Genomic DNA, 23,398 nt, shown 5'->3' on the forward strand with positions numbered 1-23,398 from the left:
ACCCTTCCCACACTCTTGCAGTATTCTAAACAATGTTTCTAAACTCTAAACGCTCTAAACGAGCACAGAATGCCATGATTTCGGCTCTCTGCCTCCAGCTGCTTTCTGCCACCTGCCAGCTATCTTGGCCACGCCCACTTCTTTGTTGCATAGTGGAGTTCATTACACGCTGCAGGAGGAAGCTTCTCCTGCAGTTGTGGGCTGCTCATATAGTAGGTGCACAGGTGCAGCAGTTGCTAAAAAAAAATAATAATTTATTTTAAATGAAAAATGCATGTTGATTGTGTGGCTCATCCATCAGTCAAATAGTTGTGTGTCAAGTCCAATCTTACTTTGAAAAACTGCGATAGAGGGAGTCCGCGAGAAACGAACCACATAGTAACAAAGGACTACTGTATACTAATTTATCTCTGAAACAAACTGGATAAAATATAACCAAATGAATGCTATTAAGTTCTAAATATGATTTTGTCTTGGAACAATGGAAATGACTAAAGCTACTGTGAACATTTCTACCAACATAGTGGTGGGACTGAGCAATGGTTTTGAAACTGATCTTAAACAACGGTGTGTGATCAGATAATGAATCAAAAGTTCTGACTTTTTGTATCTATGAGATTATGCTATCTCATGTGGCTTTAATTACAGGAAAAAAGGGTGTGCAAACAAGATTTTTATTCTCTCTGCAACAAAACTTGATTTAATTTATTTTTGTGACCCATTCTTTTGCTGAAGCCTGAAAGTGAAACAAAAATAAGCTTGATGCAGTTTAAAAAAAATGCATACTTGCAAAAATATAATAATGATTAAAATACAAATAAAATACTTATTGTGTTTTAACTGAGACACCTCAAAGATGTATGAAATATGAATATAATTACTGCTTGATCAAAACAGCTCCATAACTTTTAATGTGACTAGAGTTTCCAGTGTAAGTTTAACTGAAATAATGACATATTCACTTGAACTGCCAAACTGTGAATGCATTTTGTGTTATTTATTGGTACAATTTGGTGCTGCCCAATTAGCTAACTAAATGTCATCCTAACGATGACATGGTTGAATAGCTTTGTGCTGCTTTATGTTTACTGTTATTAACCCATATTTAACTAGACCGCTTGAGCAGATAAAGAATACGTAATTGTTTAAAACAATTAATGTCTTTCAAAAGAAATCCATGTACAGGCTTTGTGCCGGCTGCAGGGCTCTGTCAACTGTGATTATTCAAATCCTGAATGATGCCTCCTAGGTGACATTATACACAATGACAATTCCATCTCATCATTAGCTACAGGCTGACCCCTCTCCCTGCATTGCTCGTGTCTTTCAGCCTGAGCAGTTGTCTGAGTGGCGGAGGTCCCTCAAGGCACAACAAGGAGCAGAAAACACAGCAGTTGCTGCGTGTACTTGCTTTAATCAAAACTGGTGGCAGCAGCACTCATGTTCCTTCACCCTCCCGCCACACCCCCAGCAGAGTTGGATCTGGGACAAGATCAGAGATGTGAGGGCAACCACTGCCCCCATGTAGCCTCCAGTGACCGCTCATCTGTAGGCTGTTATTAGTCATGTAATCTGTCCTGATAGTGTTTACTTCAGGACATCTAGAGAGAGCGCAGGTCACAGGGAAGATGTTCCCGAAGGGTAAAGTTATGAAAACATTCGTCAACATCTTGCAAATATCACCAAAGTGACTGCGACTTCATGGAAAGGCGAAAGTACCTACTCGTCAAAACAAATCAGGTTTTAAAAATTCAAGAACTTTTAATTTTTCTAGACAAACACCTTTATTCGACGCTAACTGAACAGTGTTGTTTTTACTTTAATGGTTCGAATTGTAGACACACAAATACAAAAAAAAAAAAAAAAAACTTTTTCCATTTGCAGTAAGATTTTCAAAATGCCACAGATTCCCCTTCAGAAAAGGGCAAGCCATAAAGACAGTAAATCAAGTCGTCCCTGAGGGAAAAATGAAAGGGGAATGGGTATCACCAGATGTGTCCCAGTATAGAAGATGACAAGGAGAAAATAGTGCATCAGCACAGAACAGTGGACAGCTATTCAGTATGACTGTTATGTTTTAGCCTGAAGCCTCGGGACTAAAAAAAAAGCTATTCTTTCTTGCCTTTCTGTATCCCAAAATTTCCAATTGCATGTGATGCTAGTTTAGCTGAAATGCGAACACCAGGTTTTAAACTGTGCTATGTCTGAGTAGGAAATTAACTATGATTAGAGCTGATTATCAGACAATAAAAATGTTTCTATGCGTAAAAAATACCTGATAAAAGTCATGAAGTGAAGGTTTGTTTTTCTTGGTAGAGGGGATTGTAATGTGAAAGCAAACTGAGCACAAATGAGATGCTAATGGGATCATTAAACTTCACCAAAGAAGCCATTCCTTGTGTTTGGTTCCATTAGTATAAATCTATACCTTTAAGTCAGTGGTTGATATTCTCATCAGAATACATACCAAAATGTCCAAGACTCACTTCAGCTTGATGTGTGCAGACAGAGCAGCGAATATAACCATGAGAGTCCTTGTTTTATTCATGCTGTCCACTGCTTGGGTTAAATCAGGGACCATTGATTGGCAATCAGCATATCTCTCAGTTCAACGTTCCCCTCTGGAATTTCAATCCCTTTACCTATCCCCCTGTACTTTATTCAGATGTCAGTCTTGTTGGTTGTGGAAGGGCAAAAGTAAGTGCTGGAAAGACAAACCTTCTCCTAAAATTAATTTGATTTAGTCCACATGAACAATAATAAACATTACCTAAAATCTTCAGTTCAGCATTGGAGTAGATGGCGCCATATTTATTTTCTGCGACACACTGGTACATTCCTGAGTCCGTCTGTTGTACTTTGTGAATGGTCAGTTCCCCATTCACAATCTCAGCTCGACCCTGAAGCAAGAAAACAGTGTTTATGAAAGTGGGCATACTTTACATGATAATGCTGCATAAATTGTGCAATCAACGATGACGAGGGTCTGTGTATTGAAGGTACCTGGGATGTCAAGGGCAAACCATTACGAAGCCAGCGATAGGTGGGCCGAGGCCTCCCGACGGCCTTGCACTCCCACTGGAGCTTCTCACCACTATCCATCTGAGTGTCATTAATCATTCTGACCCACTGAGGGAGGGCTGCAAGATAGAGGGGGAAAAAAGATATGGCAGAATAAGAAATCTATCCTTGAAACTCACACAAGTGCACTGTCAACAGTGTGAGAGGCTGCACTTAAGACTAGGGCAGCAAGGGTTGGGTGATTCATTGATGAAGAAAAAACATTATTCTGCAGATATTTAAAAAAAAGTATCATGAGGCATAAATGTGAAACATTACATTTATTTGAAATGGCTTGTCTTTTATTACCAAATTCAATAAAACTGTAATTCAGACCAGTATACAGCACACAGATGGAGATATTCTGGAGCACCAGTAAGGACTACAGATGAGAACATTAATCACCAACAGAAATAACTCAGTTATTGCATTTGGATTAATAATTACTTATTTATTAATTCATTGTACATATATTGATTAATTATATTTAATTAGTCTTTTTGTTATCTTTTTTTCATAACACACACAAAATAAAAAATAAAAACACAACAAAATCCCCTCCCACACTACCCTCCCATACCGGACGAGCAACACAGACATGCATACATCAAACAGCAGTCATTGACGTACTTTCAATATAAGCTATAAATGGCTTCCAAGTGTCCCAAAATCTCTCACCAGAGCCTTTCAGAGTATATATAATCTTTTCCAAATTAATATGACACATCATTTATCTTATCCAGTGTTTATATGTCGAGATTCTTCATATCTGGTTTCAAGAAACAACACAGCATGACTGCTTCACTGAAGGTTTTTAATGACATTGTTGAAGCATTGGATTCTAAGGAGTATTGTGCTGCACTTTTCTTAGGCCTGTCTAAAGCTTTTGACACTGTGGATCATAACATCTCGTGTCATAAGCTCTCAGAAATTGGTTTCTCAGATCATACCAATGGTTGGTTCTCTAATTATCTTTCAGATCGGAGGCAATGTGTTCAACATAATGGTATTTTTTTCCAGTTATCTAACAGTCAGTAATGGTGTGCCACAAGGCTCAGTCTTAGGACCCACCCTCTTTACAATCTACATAGGTAAGGTAGGTCAAAGCATCCCTGATGCATCCTTTCATTTTTTTATTCTGATGACACAGTTGTTTATTGTCGAGCTAAAACAGTTGATAAGGCTTTCCAGCTTTTGCAATCCGCCTTTGACATCATCCAGTAACATTTGTTCCGTCTCAAACTTGATCTAAACGCCGATAAAACCAAAGGGGTTCTTTTTTTCAAACAGGAAGTCAGTCCCATCAGTTCTTCCTCATTTTATCCTCAAATGGTGTCCCTATTGAGTTTGGCGATTACTGTACATATTTGGGTATCTTGGTTGACTCGCATCTCTCCTTTGTTTCAAGTGGAAAATCTAGTAAGGAAACTTCAAGTTAAATTGGTTTTCTTTTTCAGAAATAGACCCTGTCTAAATCTGAATGCTAGGAAATGCCTTGTAATTGTGACCATCCTTGCCTCCATTGATTATGGTGACATCATCTATATGAACACTCCTACAAGCACTCTGCAGATGCTGGATGATGTCTATCACAGTGCATTAAGATTCATAACTGTCTGTAACTACCGTACCCATCATTGCACCCTGTATTCACTGGTTAACTGGTCATCATTAACTTCACACAGACTCTCCCACTGGTACATTTTCATCTTTAAATCACTTCTTGGTTTGCTGCCTTCATACATCTCCTCCTACATGTCTCTACATGAGTGCAGCTACAGCGTGCGCTGTCAGGATATTATTACACGCAGTGTCCCCTCAGTGAGGTCTGAACTTGGCAAAAGGGCCTTCTCCTACGCCACTCCTCTTTCCTGGAATATCTTGCAAAAAGACCTGAAGCTCTCGACCTTGACCTCTCTAAGTGACTTTAAACATCAGTTAAGTTCCTGGCAAAAGCCAATTCAGACATGTTCCTGTTTATGGTTTTCTAAATCACCTTACAATCTGGCTGTTTTTTGCTACTATTCCTCTTGATTGTCCTTTTGGTTGCTATTTTGTTTTGATTTGATTTGTTAAAAAAAAAAGAGAGAAACTTAAATTTGTATACCTATACCTATTTTATGACTGTCTATTGTTTTTGTTGTTATTCACTGTTGTCATCACTCTTTGTTAAGAAATCAGGTTTCTTTTGTAAATGAATCCAAGTTAAATGAATGAATATTTAATTTGTTTTTTCCTTTCCCCTCAGGGCTGGTCTATCATTTATACATCATCTTATCTGTAATTTTAAAGTTTGTATTTGTATATTTTTATTGTTGTCGTTTCATTTTATTATGATTATTTCAAACAGCTAACATCCTTGTGTTCTAAGCTCCATCCACATGTGCTGCATAGTTGCACTACAGAAAATTTCTGTCACAACTCAAATTCTAAATTGTTTACAGACTGTATGTAGTTTGTCTTTCTTTAAAAGATGCAATTCAGCTGAGTTTGAAGCAAAGTTTTTTTTTTCTTTCTTAAAACGTGTTAAAATCCCATCATTGTCCTCTTCTCATGGAACCAGCAGCTCATCTCGTCCTTCTTGTGAGAGGACTGTCTGGTTACACTTCCCGTTTAACTCCATCCATCCATCCATCCATCCATCCATCCATCCATCCATCCATCCATCCAATCATCCATCCTTTACTCGCTTCTTCCATTTTGGGTCACGGGGGTCACCGGTGCCCATGTCCAGCAATCACTGTGCGAGGGGCGGGGGACACCCTGGACGGGTTGCAAGTCCATCACAGGGCCACATAGAGACAAACGAGACAATCAACCATTCACTCTTTCACTCACACCTAAGGATTTAGAGTTACCAATCAGTCTAACATGCATGTTTTTGGTCTGTGGGAGGAAACTGGGGTACCCGGAGAAAACCCCACATGCACAGAGAGAACATTCACACTCCACTCAGAAAGGCCCCCGGACTGAGATTTGAACCAGGGACCTGCTTGCTGAGAGGCAGCAGCTCTACCAGTTGTGCCACCGTGCTGCTTCCCGTTTAACTCATCATGTTTAATGTATTATTATTCTTTTTTTTTGCATTATTATTATTTGTAATTAATTTCACTTCCTGCAAATCTGAAATATTACATTGAACAATTAAAGAGAAAAAACATATTTTCAAAATATAATTGTGGCTTCTTAAATAATCCAATTATATATATATATATATATATATATATATATATATATATATATAATTTTATTTAATTTTTTTCTTAACATTGATATTTTTAATAATTAAAAAATATTTTATTGAAAACAGGTGCATTTTGCACTGTCCACCAGGGCACAACAACTAAGATGATCAAAAATAACCAAATTAATATTGTGATATTGTATTTGATTCTTTATTCAATCCATTTAAATTCATTTATGTTCCACCAGTTCAACAGAAGTCATCTCAAGCCCAAAGGGAGAAGATTTGGAACGAATCAGCCTAATTCGAAACCAAAACATCTAATACATTTAAGCCATTTTGTTACAGATGCATTGTATCTATTTCTATTTAAACAATGTCATTTTTAAACATTGTCTGGTCAAATGAGCTCACAGCTCTGAACAGAATCCTGTTACAAGACTAATAAAATCAACTTTAAGCACAAAGAAGGAGCCCCACAATTACTTTAATAGACTTGGCATTATTTCCAATGCTTTTTCAAATTGTCACATTTATTTATCTACTTTAAAGTGCCACCAAATTAAACCTTTATAAATCAGCACACATAATTACACATCTTCTAAAAGTGCACAGTTTTCTGCATTGTAGTGCATTTCTTGTTCGGTGTGTGTAGACTATAGACACGCTCAGTATTGAGCTGTTTCTCTCATGCCGAGCACACTCTTTTCTTCTCCATGCATATGCCACTTTCTGCAGAACGTGTTTCATGAGGTTTGATTGAGCGGTTATGGTCAGAGAGGTCTCCCTCACAATGAAAGTTCAAACTCCCAGCTGACCTGTGTAAATTACATTTAGTGCAGGGCCGCTACAAATTGGGCCCCCATTCTCCTTGTGATGTCAACAGAATGAAGGTTGCCAAGAAGTGTAGGGTCTTGGAAATGTGTCCTACCAAGGTTGAGGTACTCCATTATCTTATTACGGTGCACAAGGCACAGACAAAGAAAAACGGGAGACAAGCACCAGTTTAGCTTATGATCACAAGCAAAAACACTGATTCCAAGTCCCTTCTTTGCACCTCTTCTTGATAGAAAGCTGAAAGCTGTTTTTATAATACCAAAGCTCATCTAAAAACGTATGTGCATTAACAATTTCCAACTATAGCAAATAAAAAAAGATTGAGTTATTGACTGAACTTGGCATTGTGATAAAATATGCTAAACGTATACAGAATATAAATAAATTGAACTTAAAGCAATAGAATCATGGTGCTTTTGTAAAATAAATGCATTTTGTCCTGGCTATTGGCGCTCCTTATACAATTTATTTCATGACTAATGTGTTATTTCAATATCAACGTCGAAGTGTTGTTAAAATTCATCTGTATGCGTTCAAAGCCATGCATAGGAAGTTTAGGTCAAAGTGTAAAAGGCAAACCACACTGGCCAATTAAAAGAACAACTGATCAGCAATAAATCATGTGACTATTATTTATTTATCTTAAACAAAATTAGTCTTTGGCCTGTTCAACACATTTCAAAGGAATGAATTTCATAAGACTTTAACTAGTAAAGGATATATGCCGGTAATATAAAAACTTAAAGTAGAGCAGTTCCACAGACTGCTATTCTTGGTATAAATATATCAACACTTGTGATAATGTATGCTCGCTCTTGGATAATGCATGATGGCTGCACAAAGGCAAAAAAAGAAGAAAGGGATGTAAACAGACCAGTAGGGAATAGGAGCACGAGTGCTTGAATAGCCAGTCACAGTGCATGCATACCACATCACCACACACACACACACACACACACACACACACACACACACAAAAAGGTTTGATTTCTTTTTGTACATAAAAAAAGAAAAGTGACAGTAGACTCAGACTCACTGTAGACCTGCAGATGCCCTTTGAAAGCAGTTCCTCCTCTCGGATTCTCAGCTTTGCATTCGTAAGTTCCTGAATCCTCCAGCTGAATATTGGGGATCTCTAGTACAGCCTGGGACTTCCGAAGTCTTGCCTTTTTGGGGATGTTGCCATTAATCTTCCTCCATGTGATTGTTGGCACTGGACTGTGAGAGCAGAGAAACAGTATTGAACACATACAATGTAACGTAGAATAACCAGAGCATCAGCAGTATCTGTTTACAGTAAAAGGGCTCGAGCTGCAATGATGCAATTCACTACATGATGCAATTCACTAAAATGTCAAGTTCATTGTTTCCTTTAAAATGAAATGGTGTACAGCAGTACATAAGCAGAAGATTGATTCACCAAATTAACTTTATCCAATTTTGCATAACGCTAAAGAGGAAAATGTTTAATCCATCTTCACTTTGTTCTTTGTAGTTACCTACATTTAGGATTATTGTTCATTAAAAAAAAAAAAGTATTCCCACGTGGTTTTCCCTCTAAAATACAATTAGCTACATGGCGAAGCAGTTTGAACTGTTGCCTCTTAACAATAAGTCTGTAAGTTTCCAACCGGGCCGAGGCCTTTCTGTTTGGCGGCGCTGCCAACTCTTCAGTAAGGGAAACAGATACTGGCTGCCCTAAAAGTTGCTAGAGGGTGCTAAATGATTTCATCACTTAATTAGCATAAATAGCCATGAGCTGTGCTGTAGGAGAAATGAATAACTTTGTGGGTGATGCAAACATTGGATTAAAGAATCCCTAAATGTTTAGAACTACAAATACACCTTTTTTTTTTGTCCATTACTGTCATTTTATGTCAAAGTGTCCCTTCTCTAGGCAAAAGTGACCCAAAAGAGACACAGTTACTTTATTACAGTGATTGATTTAAACAATAAATACATACAAGTGCACATCCTGACAGTGTCAGCTTTGTGTTTTGTTCTGGATGTGTGACTGTTTCCTGCTTTGACCGTAGCTAGGCGGGATGCTGTGCAAAGACTGGGTGGCCTGTGAATGTGCTGGTCTGACGGCAGCACCAGCTGCTTGCTAGAATGATAGATACATCATTTCCTGCCAGATTGTCCAAAAGTCTTCAATGACACCAGAATAATTTGTCTAGATTTATTGCAACCTCCTTTATTTGGCTAAAAGTTCAATCAATCCGTCAATCAACATTTATTTATAGAGTCCTTTCCAACAGTCTTAAGGTGTGCAAAGTGCTGCACAATATAAAAGTTAAAAACAATACAAAAATGTCAGAGTGCCACTAAATATTAAAAGCCTGTCTAAGTAAAAAAATAAAATAAAAAAGTTTTAAGATTAGATATAAAAAGACCCAGATCAGTGATGCAAGTTCTGAGGCAGTTGAGGTGCAGCGACTGAAAAGGTCCGACCACCGACGTTGGTATTTTTCACTTTGAAACAAACAGTAAAGAAGTGTTAGGTGATCTTAAAGTTTTCTTATATTCACCAAAAGTTCATGCTCAACAATCCAGTTTTTTTTTTTTCCCACTTTGGAATATGCTGTTGGTGGAGAATCAGTTTTGTTTGGTCGTTCCTCAGACTGATGAAGCCCTTTGGATGGAGGGCAAAACGTCTCAGCACAAAAAAATAAACCATCCAGATGACCTGACTGAACAGTGTTAGGTGCTCTTATTTTACGTAAAGTTACTAGATCGGATAAATAAGGCGGGGCGAGACCATTTTGAGCTTTAATAAAAGTGAATAATAACAACAACAAAAAAATAAAAAAATTCTAAAATAGACTAGAAGTCAATGAAGAGAAAATAAAACAAGTGTGATGTTCTCACATCTGGGAGTGTTGTTGAAATGACAGGCTGCAGCATTTTGGACCAGTTGAAGATGTCTGATGGAGGATTGGGAGACTCCTACAAACAGAGCTCTGTAGTAGTCAAGCCTTGAGCTGAGAAAAGCATGAATGGCTTTTTCCAGGTCAGGACGATTTACAAAAAAAAAAAAAAAAGCTTTACTTTGTTAAAAGACGTAACTGAAAAAAGCTGGCTTCGACTAAAGAGGTTATATGTTTGTTGAGCTTCAAAACCTTGTCAAAGGTCACCTCCAAGTTTTTAACTGTGGGTCTGAACTTTGTATTTCAGAGCACCAAAGTTACGAGGAGCATCCTCAAAACTGATGCACTCCGTCTTGTCTTCATTTAAAAACGGAAACATTTTGATTAAAACCACTGTTTTATATCAGCAAAACAATCAATAAAAGAAACGTGAAGATTTCTACTTTTAGGCTTCATAGGCAAATACATGTGCGGGTCGTCTGCATAGCAAAAGAAGCTGCTAACGGGATAAAAAAAAATGGTTAAATATAGCAACAAAGCCACTAAGTTGGCAACACCATTTTGCAGAAAAGCAGGTGAAAAAACCTGACTAATCTCAAATGACAAGTTTTATTTTATTGTTTTTATTTCTTTATTTTACCAGGAAGAAATGCATTGAGATCATCAATCTCCTTTACAAGGATGTCCTGGAATGTTGTTTCATGTGTGCTTCCCGAGTGATCTCTGGTGATACTTCTAGCACTTTTTAATAACCATTACAACTGGTAACTATGGCAACAAGATATGTGACAACGTGTAGGATCATGATATTGAACTAACTCTGCAAAGCTCAATTAATGCCTGGGAAAAAAAATAAAAATAAATCATGAATCTGGTGTGGAGCCTCTAACCATCCTGAGGGGTGAGTTGAGATGAACATCCAGGAATACTAGAGATGCAGATTTATGTGTTTCACTGGGACATGGATAAAGGAAAGTCATCCAGACTTTAAAGGTTTCAGATCGCATGAGCAGAATGCAGAGAGAGCAGCAAATGCAAAGAGCTTTCCACAAACCCCAGACAAGTCAGTATTTAACTGCATCCATCTGGGAAATGCTTCTGGACATTAACAACCAGAACCAACACAACAACAATGGTGCAGTATTTATCCTGTGTCTGGCCTTACAATAAACATAAACTGTGAGTGCACATATTAGGCCAGCCGTCCCAAAGCTTTGCAGCTTCTGTTCCTGAAGACAACAGCAGTAAAGACAATCAAAGATTGTCCTTTGTTCAAGCAAACATTGCTAATAGTCAAGAAGAACATGGACATAAGAGCTAAATAGGTAGCTTGTTACACAATGTTCATCCATCCATGTCAACATCGATCAATTATTTTAAAATATAAACAGATTCTGATGACCATAAAACCTCAAAATGATTCATAACTAGCTGAACGGTCCAGAATCAAACTTTGAGAACTACAGAATAAAATGCATGCACTGAAGGGACTGATGACACAAGCCTCAAGGAATTTGATGGACTATTTATACAAATTACACCATCGATAAATCAGGAATATGTTCCATATGATCTTAATTGTAAAGTATTTGTTACCGCATGACATATTCTGAAATAACTTTTCTATTTTAACTAATTGCCAGGTCTGGGGAAGGTGATTTTGTTTCTATATAATCTTATAGCCTAATAGTATTTTTCCTAGAAGGGAATCAACGTGTAATTTCATTTAAACTGCTATGAAAATAGAAATTTTAATTTTATATTTTCTGTTTCAGATTATCTCAACTACATATTTTTTAACAACTTTATATAATGCTGCCTGCAATCATATATATATTATATATATATATATATATATATATAAATATATATATATATATTCATCCATCCATCCATTAACTTTTACCCGTTTATTCTATTTTGGGTCACGGGGGTCGCTGGTGACCATGTCCAGCAATCACTGTGCGAGGGGCGGGGTACACCCTGGACAGGTCGCAGGTCCATCACAGGGACACATAGAGACAAACGACACAAACAACCGTTCACCATTTCACTCACACCTAGGGACAATTTTAGAGTTACCAATCAGTCTAACATGCATGTTTTTGGTCTGTGGGAGGAAACCGGAGTACCCGGAGAAAACCCACGCATGCACGGAGAGAACATGCAAACTCCACCCAGAAGGCACCTGGACCGGGGTTTGAACCAAGGACCTGTTCGCTGAGAGGCAGCAGCTCTACCAGTTGCGCCTATATATATATATATATATATATATATATATATGGATATAGTTGTAAACCAACATCTGAAACGTGTGAAATTTTACAAAGCATTGGCACAGTATTGAAATCTTGGTATCAAATAGACATAATTTTCTGTAAAAACAATCTCTGCCTATTGTTTTTTATTCGAGACTGTCTATGTAGATTCACATGACAGATGACTTGCATGTGTAGAAGGTGACTGCCCCATAATGTGCTCTGTATCAGTCATTTTATGTATGACAAGTGGATCTGACAGGTCCCTGAAAGATGGAAACGTGACACCACACAAAAAAACCTTCAGTGAATCCATCAATCATTTAGCCAAGATGGAAATGTTACATCCCTGAGCTTTCTTATCCCCTCACAAGGACGGAGAATTGCCCTTGGCTGCAACACAGGCTCAAATTTGAATTTACAAAGTTTTATAAGGAATCATGGGTTATCTTTTTTGAGTTTCATCAAACCAGTATTGTCTAAAGTTAATCCAACACCACCTGCTTTTTTCTTTCTAGTACTGGGTATAACAACATCATAAATATTCCTTCATATAGAGAGAGGCATTTAGATTTAATCAGTGTTCAGGAATACGCAATGGAAGTGCTGTGAAGCACTTTATACTTACTAATGGACAATGGTGGAGACCTTTGCTCTGATTAAACTCCCAACAAGGCAGAGAACAAAGGAAGTCTTTGGGGACCTTGAGGGGTCGAAAGATAGCGGTGAATCTTAGTGAGTTCATGGCAGGATCTCTCTTTGGAGGCTGAGTAATGAGCATCGGGACTGTACACGCTCACATCGCTGGGGAGCAGCCAGGACAAAATAGGCTTACTTGAAAACAAGAAACACTCCATGACAGTTTCTGCCAAAGCTGCTGGCATAAAATCCCGAACTTTGATCATTCTGATCTTTTTTTAGCACATTAGACTAAATGTTTGTGACCCTGTGGATGTGTGACGTGCTGTACGTTATGTAAGACGTTGCAGCTGATCTCTACCCATAGGCAGGGCGGTAGATTGCATCTTAATTAGTGTTTCATACAATTGTTTTACTCTCACCTGGACGTCTTTAATAACAAAGGTTCAAAATTAAATCTAATACCAGAACATAATATAAAATTGGTTTACATCACATCATTAAAATCTAGATAACACCCAGTAATCTATCTTATTCACTAAGCTCTCGATTCGCTGGTCCCTTTAGGAAATTATAAACTTTATCTGAAGGAATTTGTCAAATGAAACACAAATAGATATTTTACCTGTATGATATAAGCACAAGTAAGCATCTCTGAAACGAATTACCCACAGCACCAAGAGTACAAAATGGGTTGTGTTAAGAGGCACTTTGTAATGTTGCAGATAATGTGGTCCTGTATTACTCAGTGAGGAGAGTAAATGCAGGAATTTAAAGGTTTGATTCACACTAGAGTCATTGAAACTAAAAGAAAACTCACTACTTTATGGGTATTTGAAAAAAAAAAAAAAAACGTACAAGCAATATATCCTATTTTAAGTGGAAAGGAGTGGGTTGAATGTGTAACTCGTCACATTTATAAGGCCTTTTGAACTACAATGACCTTAATGCTCCAGTGTCTCTTGGAATAAAAATGGCTAACAGCGTTGCAATATCCAGAGTTTTGTATAGATGACAGCAAAGAGAGGCTTTAAAAATGAGCTTGTGCTGTTTCACATCCACAACGAGCATAGTGGTTTCTGCAGGTGGAGAATAAAAACATAATAAGATGTATATTTACAGTCCTGACCTTTTGTTTTATTAAAAATAAATGCTGGAAGTGAGGTGAGATATAATTCATACAGGTTTATTAGCTTTAAAATACCAGAACTAAAACTTCCAAGAGAATGCTATCTAACTTTAATTAATTTATAGTACTTAACTTTTTATCCCATCCTTATGAATTTAGATTTATGACACAACTTCTGTCATTTTATGTTCATTTGTAATTTATTGTCTTTTTCGCTTTGCTTTTGAATTCTAATCTTATCTCTGAAAGTCACAAATTTTAATTTGGAACATTGATTAAAACATTTACCACCTCATAATTGGCTAAAATAAATCAATTATTGTTGATTTATTAATTGATTTGGTATAAATGTACCAGCACTAGAAAGTTGTCAAAGACATGTGAGTATGTGTTAGAAAAAAGTTAATTTAGTTGATGTTAAGATGTAAAAAAGGATCAGGTCTATTTATCAAACTAAAGACGATAAATTTTTAAGCATGTTATGTAAAGGGTGAAAACAAAAAGTTCAATATTTTTACTGACACTAGAAACCAGGTGTTCTTTAGCTGCGTATCCAATAAATCTACCATGTTGCTTTTCTGCTAACCTGACATCCAGAGTGAGTTTTTCTTGTAAGAGAGAGGAATTGATCCCAAGATGCTCCTTTTGAGTTTTATTCCATTTTTTTTCTTCAATTAAACCTATGTTGTTGTTTATTTGTCTGGGAAATGATTTATGAAGGTCTAAGAACAGATTAATCCCATGTGCTTAATAAATTGTATACAACGGTGTGGGAAATTGGTGATTTGTGAAGCTTGTAACGTCTTTAATTGATAACCAAAAACTTTGAACTCAGATAATGACATAACACTTTAATATGTCTTATTTTAAACTAAGGAGCATGTTTGTCTGGTAATTTTATTTTATTGTATTATTATTATTATTATTAAATAAGTGAATTTACAGTCAGTTCAATTATAATTCAAAACTAAACATGTATGGAGCAATGGCAACTTTCAATTTCCAACCTCATTCAACTAATAAAGAAGTAAGCCCCGATGAAAACTAGTAAAGTTTAATTTTGATTGTACTTGTCTTGCATGGTCTGACAGACCTGCAATGCAATAGTCGAGGTGAACATTTTGTTGTTTTGTTGTTCGTTCATAAGAATAATTAAATGCCATAAATGATAGCAATAAATACATAGTGCAATTCTCTAAGATTAATTAGAGTATTGAAAATAGCATTCCTCAAAGTAATGCATATCGTCCACTGCCTCACAAATTCAAGTATTAAATAAATATATTGTACTATCCATTAGCACACAAAATATGGATTTGTGAATACTCTCAGATACGCCCACACATAATCCTAGGTACACGTTTGCAGTTATTGTTACTTTAGTGTTTGCTATTGATTAACTGTGGCGAACATCCTAACTTCAAAACTTAGCTATAAATGTACATCCAGGAGCTTGAGAGTTCCCAAAATCTGCCTACTGGTTCATGAAATATTTTGCTAACAAACAGACAAATGAACCAGCCCACACACATACGAACACGACATGATATTTAGAAGAAGCAGTGCATTTTAATCTACACCACTAACCTGACCGAACAATGCATTGAGGGTTTCATCCTTTTGTTTTTGTTGGCCTTGTGGCCTACTAAAGTACAGTCATTGATATATTTTAAATTTACTATATCATTAAAGGAATACCGGCAGCTGCAAAAAGTTTTTTGCCCCTAATTACATAAGGGTACCATCATATACATCGACCAATAGGGTTAAAAAACCCATTTAACTTCATTTTCAATGCCATATAAAGATTGACATCTCCTAATTTGGTGCATTGATGAATCAGTCATCTCTGCAATCAAGAGAGAATCACATGCGTTACTGCCCGACACAAAGTCATCACACACTAATGTCTTCAACGAGGGAAGCAGAGGGAAGAAAACTGAAGTTGTTTGGTTGTTCAAGAAGAAAAAAAATGTTTTTCTTCATTTCGTTTCATTTATTTATTGCTGAGTCTTATCGAAACACAATTGTCTCATTTGCAAGAGAGCCTTGTTATACAAAAATAAAACAATACAATCAATAAAAACCAATAAAACACATTAGTATTCAATATACATATCAATACAGGCATAGCAACTATGCAAACAAAAGCTACATGGACATACAAGTAACAGCAATCAAATAAATTCAGAAACAGGAGCAAGTGTTTCTGGATGTGATCTCCAATTATTCCATTAAAAGTTTGAATTTAGTTTTTTATAAGCTTAATAAGATATGTTAAACATAAAAAAATACACACATTTAATTTTAAATATCTTAAAATGATGGAAATTAGTAACTGAATGTTCATTTATTGACTGGGTCTTGGAACTGTGTATGCATTAATCTTTTGATGATTGTGGTTGTTAGAGTAAAATGTCCAGGCTGCTGTTTAATATACCGTATTATTTTACATTATTAGTGTTTAGCGTCTATTTGAGATCTCTTAGCGTATTGTTTGGTGTTCTTTTAGCGTATATCTTAGTGTATATCTTAGATCCTTATATACTATGTCTTTTCATACTTTATATTTCTGCTATATTGTGGTGTAACTGGGACCTTGAGTACATAATTTTGTTCCTCCTCATGTAGCACATGTGATGCGAATGATAATAAACTTGAATTTGAACTTGAAAATACATGTGTAGTTTTTTTTTTCTTTCTGAATTCTTTAGTACAAAATGCATCAGAGATTATATCAGTAAACTGTTTAATAGACAACTTATTACTACTACTAATAAAAATGACAACAACCGTCTCTTTATAATTATTGATTTATTCTCTCTAGGTTCTATTTCCAGGAAACAAAATACAGTTCTACCGATATGCTGATGACACTCAGCTTTATCTGTTTGCTTAACCTTTTTCTATACTTCATTCATTTTCTCTCGTTTGTCTGAGAAGAAATCAAAAACTGGTTTGTCACAAATTTCTTTAAACTCACCAGTAACGAAATTTGTTCCTGTTGGCCCCAAAGCCACTTTCTCTCATGAGTGGCCCCTAACAACTTTTGATAACAGTTCAACAGCTTAAAAGCTTTATTTTTGACAGCAGCCATTATTTTGCAGATATATATATTTATTTATTCAGTTAAAAACACAGTGTCACAAAACCTTCATCTAACTGTAACTACACTGCTGCTCTCATTGTGTGAATGCTTTGTTTTCCTGTTTATATTTACTATAGTTATTATACTTCTTCCGTACATTATTTGGCATCTAACTCGTTCCACATTTTTTGTGCTACTTCAACAAATCATATCAAAAAGTTCAGCTCTTTCAGGATGATCCTGCTTTTTTCTGCTTCTTTAGCTATTATTCAGCAGTTTTGGGAATTGTTTTTTTGCTTTTTCAGAAAATTTGTACTTTTTGTGTTTATTTCTGCTTCTTTCAGCCTAAATGGGCAAACGTGTGCTCTTTTTGCTTCCTTCTGCTAATTTAAGCTTCTTTCTCCCCTTTAAGCTACGATTCAGCTGTTTATTTGCAAATTTCTGCTTTTTTCAGATAATTTCAACTCTTTTGTGCTCATCTCTATTTCTTTCAGCCTAATTGGGTACAAGTGTGCTCTTTCCACTTCCTTCTAGTAATTTAAGCTTCTTCTTGCATTTTCAGCTACTTTTCAGCTATTTTTGTGCTAATTTCAGCTTTTTTTTTAGCTGATTTACTAGTTTTTGTGCTAATTTCTGCTTATTTACACCTAATTCAGCAAATGTGTGTCCTTTCTGCTTTCTTCTGCTAATTTATATTTGAACTAGAATTCAACATGATTGTAGCCAATTTCAGCATTTTTTTCAGAAAATTATTCAGCAACAAGCATTCACACTGCATTTTTGCAGGATATGCAATTTCTCTAGTTATTTCAGTTTGACAGACTTGTTTTTATTCTAAACTTTGCATGGTCACCAACTCTACGGCTCAATTTGTCACCAGAACCCCACCTACTGAACACATCACTATCATCTTCAAATAACTCCACTGGCTCCTTGTTTAGTGTGACATTGGTCCTCCTCCTCACTTCTAATCCTCCATAATCTTGCTCCTCCACATCTCTGTAAAATGATCCAACCTTGCACACCATACCAAACTCTCAAATTCTCTTCCTCTGCCCAATTCTCTGCTCAATCTGCAAATAAATCCACAACCAGCTTAAGAGTCTGGAGTCATACTGCCCATTATCTCTGGAACTTTCTCATGCTAGCCAAAAGCTCATCTTTTCAGGCTGGTTTAACACACACAGTATTTTTGCATTATTATTGTTTTATTTATATATGCATTTTTTATTATATTTTTCATAAATTAGTTGCTAGTTGTGTTTGCCTGTTTACTGATATGATGTCATTTAGCATTTTGTCCATAAATAAAATGTATTACTTATGTTATACTAAGCATAAATTCATTTTTTAAAACACAAATAAAAAAATAAGCCAATAATTTTGATATGAAAGTTTAAATTGTATACCTGCATATACAGTAGTTTAACCATTTGAGTATTTAAAAAAAAAAAAAAAAAAAAGTTAATAAAATATTTTAATACAAAAAACAATGGATAATAAACTCAACCTTACCAAGACTAAATCCAAACAACAATGTCAATGGTTGGTTTGGATTTAGTCTCGGAGCATAAAAGAGTGTTTTCTTTCCTGCCAGCCAACTGTTATTAATTTTTTTTAAACCATAACCTTAGCTTTCTACATTCATAACAGACCCTGAAAGCATCCAGCAAACACAGATACATTAGGGCTCTCAATTATAAGAACACATGGGTCCCTCGGGCTGAATCCCCCCTTCAGTCCTCCCCCTCTCCATGCACTAACATGCCATCTAACAGCAGAGCCCCGATGCTGCACTTCTCGACACTCACTTAACATACTGCCTAAAGACAAGATATGCCTGGTTCCCATTCAGGTAATGGAATAATGAAATTTAAAGTAGAGAAAAGAACACAGACAGCACAATAGAGGCTATCTCAGTATACCAGAGACAACATAAGAGGGTGCAGTTTGCTGTTCCTGGTGAATTATGTGATGCTACTATAATAAACAATAATCTATATTTGTGCACTTTGTCCTTGTTTACTTACTTTCCTAGAGCAAAGCACTCCAGCCTGACAGTCACTCCTTTAGCAGCCAGAACAGATGTTGGGAAATGCACTTCAATTTTGGGCTCATATTCACCCATGACACCTGCAAAGGTTAAGAAAGAAGAATTGAAGACATTAGAAACACAACTGTTTGCTATATCTCCTATCCTTTTTTTAAAACTATTGCTTCCTTACTACATAGAAACTCATGGAAGCAATTTAAGGATGCTGGCTCCAGTGCCAACAGGAGCTGTTTAATGACTATTTATGCAGCACGTGCAAAATAATACACAGCAGTAAATTACATTTCCCCCCAAATTCTGTCTTTATAAATTTGTTTTAATGCACGGTACATTAAATCTTACTCTGTACAGGTTTAGAAAGCATAATATGCACACCATCTGGTACGGTGTGAATTATTATTTTTTTTTCCAACTCTCCATTTTAATCGTGTTCACTTTTAGAGTTGCACTTTATATTCAATTAAATCAGCTTTACAGCATGTGACCGTGCAACAAGATTTTTTTAAAATCTACAATGCAGATTTAACATATGCTGTGCTATATTTTGACGTGTTTCATCGAATCGTATGCATTTTCTATCCATTGGAAAAAAAGTAACAATGTGAGCAAAATAGCAGAGCTCACAGGCTGCTCTCAGAAAAACCAGGAAAAACAACATTAGGATGATGCGCTAACAAATATTCTCCAGTGACAACATGGAACAAGACTCTATTGTCCTCAAGAATTAGTAATCCGCTCTACAGTTTGCAAGCACATTGTGAAGGACACAAGTAATAGTGTGTTGTCAGTCTTGCAAAGTGCCACAATGCCAAACACCTTCCATGTAAATCATAGCCAGAGGACGTGCTTTCTTTGTTTGTTCGTCTGTACGTTAAGCCGACCATTTATTTCCATTTGCCAGAATGATATGTCAGATAGAACTGAGTAAATTAGGAGTAACAAAGGCAAACACCATCATCTGGGATCTAATTATGGTTATCAATCTTACTAAAAGGGAGTTTACAATATGAATATTACATGAGTGTTTTACTTTTTTTTTAGGGTAGAAGACTATTAAACACACACGCAGTGTTGTATATGAACACCACCACTGGACACGCTGTTATTCACTCTTCCTGCATGAATACAGTTCAAAACGTAGACTGAAGCGAGCAGCGACACTTGCATCATGAAGTAAATGATCAGTAAGATAAATGACTGACGGGACATTTTGTGGAACTAGGCGCAGACATTTTATGTGTGGCTGACAACATTTTTTATATGATCAAATGAATTCAACAGAAGAGTTATTGAACTGTGGTCCACAATGTATGGAAAAAAAAAATGAATTTTACAATATTTGTTCCAAATAACTTTTCAATTTCAATCTCATTCCCAACGTTTATGGCTCCAAAGCAGCCTTTCATATATAATGAATTTGCAATATGTCACTCGCTCTTGCTATAGTGTTTTTAATATTATATCCAGTCTCAGTGGCTGGACTTGATAGAACTTTAAGAAATAAAGTTCACCCTATCCTCAAATGAAACATAACTATATATTTTATGTTGCAGTTTCATTCATCAATTCTACGAGAATCCTTCTTTTTGTGTTGTGCTTCTTCATACCAATTTAAAAGTAATATGACAGCACTAAAAATGCAATACAGAAAAAAAAAATACTAAAAAGTGGTAAATACAACTATAACAAATTTGATTAAAATAAAATATCAATGACAACATGTCCTGATGCATGCTCAATAATTCAGGTAGAAACATCTAACAAGGTGAAGCCAGGTCCTTTGGACGGATTCTTCTTTTTTGAAATGTTTCATCTTTCAACCAAAAGACTTCTTCAGTCTGAAACACTGCAATCAACTGAGTCTGAAGAAGTCTCTTGGATAAAAGATGAAATGCTTCAACAAAGACGAATCCATGTCAGATCGATGAGAAAAGTTGAAATGGCACTACTTTGGTGAATAAAAATGTTGGTTTCAATAAACTTGTTAACTGGAAAGGTTTTCATTAAGATTCTCCCATTCATCCTACATCAACAACATATGTCCTCAGGTGCTTGACACTACATCTTTACTGCAGCACTGAAGCAAAACAGCTAAGAGAAAACAGTTAAAAGCAACAAAAGAGCTCGGATAAATTTAATTTAATTGAATTTACAATTATTGATTTTTTTTTTCTCTAATCTTATAATTAAATAGTGGAGGGAGAGAAAATGATTAGAACTTCTGCCTATTCTGATTAAAATACATACATTATTTTCTGAAGCACTGCAATGAAGTGAAATGTACCTCATTGCTTTTTTACTGTTGCATTAGTTTGGTTTGTGAACTGGTTCCTTGAATCAGTTAATTAAAGCAAAGAAAGATTAGCTGTATTGAATAAACCTCTAAAAGTGCAATAAATAAAAGCTTAATTCAATACTAGATAGTGTGGACCTCAAGCCAATGAGCTTCGGACATACAGATTGCACATTCAGGGGCCGAGATGGTGCAGAGGTAGAGCAGCTGACTCAGGGCCCAAAAGTCCCAGGTTCAATCCCCAGCCATTCCCACATGTCATGGTGTCTCTGAGCAAGATCCCCGGGCAGCTTACATAACTGCCCACTGCTCCACCTGGGTGTATTCCAGGTGCGATGGGTTAAATGCAGAGAACCAATTTCACCATTGTATGGGGACATTACTGTGACATTTTTAGTTGTTTGACTGATACTTTATATTAATTTAAATTCAGTTCAGTTATATAGCGCCGTCACAACCGAAGTCATCTCAGGGCAGTGAACGGAAACATTTGTTTACATAAAACGTAACTTAATAACGTTATTTATCTGAGGAGCTAGCAGAATGTTTGGAGTCTAACTTCATCGTAGACTCATATTTCAGTTTTACCCCGGGGGTTTAAGAGCTAGTGGCAAGATCGAAACAGCACAAGATATGTCAGTTTAAAAACGCTTGCAAACTCTAAAAAGCCTCATCGTACAATGCTGTTTTGTAAAATTACAACTAAAAACATTTATATATCTTTAAATCATTTGTTCAGTTACACTTAAAACAAATGTGTCAGGCACTCGGATCGTGTTGCACATGTTTCATCCCATGTTGTGAAGGCAGCAGGTCCCACCATTCTCCTGCAGAATCTGCAGCTACGTACTGAGAGGAAGAGTGTCTGTCACACGTTTGTTAAAATCAGACTTGGTGATCTGTTCCCACAGTGATTCATTAGATTTTAAGATGAGAAAATAAAATCTGGACCTGTAGAGTCAGTTAAAACTTTGAGGCAAGGTGATGACAAACTTGATTCATTTTTGTCTTCTGTTGGCCCTAAAGCTAGGTCACATTTTTTTGAATCTTTTCTTGTTTTTTTGGAGGACTTCCATAAGTTTTTGTAATTGTAAGGCGGAGTATTGGTAGCTGTTAGAAGTTTCACTTTTAGAAACAGTAAGAGGGATGCTGTAGTTTGAGTGAAAATTCCAATAAGCTCTGTTTGTTCTGACTGATCCAAATTTTGTCGTCCCCCCCCAAAAAAAAAAAAAAATCTCATATTTTGTAGACCCAACAGATTGTTTTATGTTGTGAGGTGAGTATATTTACAATACTACTGTCTACTTTTTCTAAAAATAATGTTTGAAGAAAATAAACGTCTACTAAAAGTATTATTAAGTGTTTTGCTGTAATGAACACAGAACAAGGCGGATGAAGTGAACGGAGCCAAAGTGGACGAGAAATGGACCAGATGAGAGTAAACAGGTGAGTCACTTTAACTCACTGGGTGGAGCACAAAAATACAAATAAAAGAAAGATGCTGACCTAACTTACTGTTACTGGACTGGTTCTGTGTGGTTTTTACATTTGTTTTAAGTAGTTTAAAATTCATGTAAAGTTTACAATAATTGACTAGTTGCTGTTAAGAATAGCCCGTCTAACTAAAACATTGTGGCGGTGGTGGGTAATAAATCAGAGGAGGCTGAAGTTGGAGATAATTCAAACAATAAAATAAAACAAAACACCTTCAACAACCTGATCTCTCATACGCTGCTGTTGTTTATGCAAAACATTATTTCTATGCAAATGCAGCGTTGCAACAAGTTTGGCTAGTCCAGACGTTTCATTTATTTAGATATAAAACATTATGATGCATTGCCGTTTTATTTTCATTAAATGAAATGTAATTTATAACGTTATCAGTATTATCCAAGCTGAGAGAGAGAGAGAGATAGAGAGAGATGGAGAGAGATGGAGATAGAGAGAGAGAGAGAGAGAGAGAGAGAGAGAGAGAGAGAGAGAGAGA

General features: G+C 36.2%; 1 protein-coding gene across 1 annotated transcript in view; it reads right to left on the reverse strand.

Moving 5' to 3' along the window:
- cntn5 (contactin 5) overlaps positions 1–23,398 on the reverse strand; it is a 71,644-nt gene that overhangs the window by 36,275 nt on the left and 11,971 nt on the right. The window contains exons 3-6 of the mRNA XM_037677634.1: positions 19,096–19,198; positions 8,118–8,299; positions 3,004–3,140; positions 2,771–2,900 (exon numbers count right to left, since the gene is read on the reverse strand). Of these exons, the coding sequence (XP_037533562.1) occupies positions 2,771–2,900; positions 3,004–3,140; positions 8,118–8,299; positions 19,096–19,198 (552 nt within the window). The remainder of the gene's footprint in view (positions 1–2,770; positions 2,901–3,003; positions 3,141–8,117; positions 8,300–19,095; positions 19,199–23,398) is intronic.

This window comes from Nematolebias whitei, chromosome 6, assembly GCF_014905685.2.
Source record: "Nematolebias whitei isolate Nwh7 chromosome 6, NemWhi1, whole genome shotgun sequence".
In the NCBI taxonomy this organism is placed as follows: Eukaryota; Metazoa; Chordata; class Actinopteri; order Cyprinodontiformes; family Rivulidae; genus Nematolebias; species Nematolebias whitei.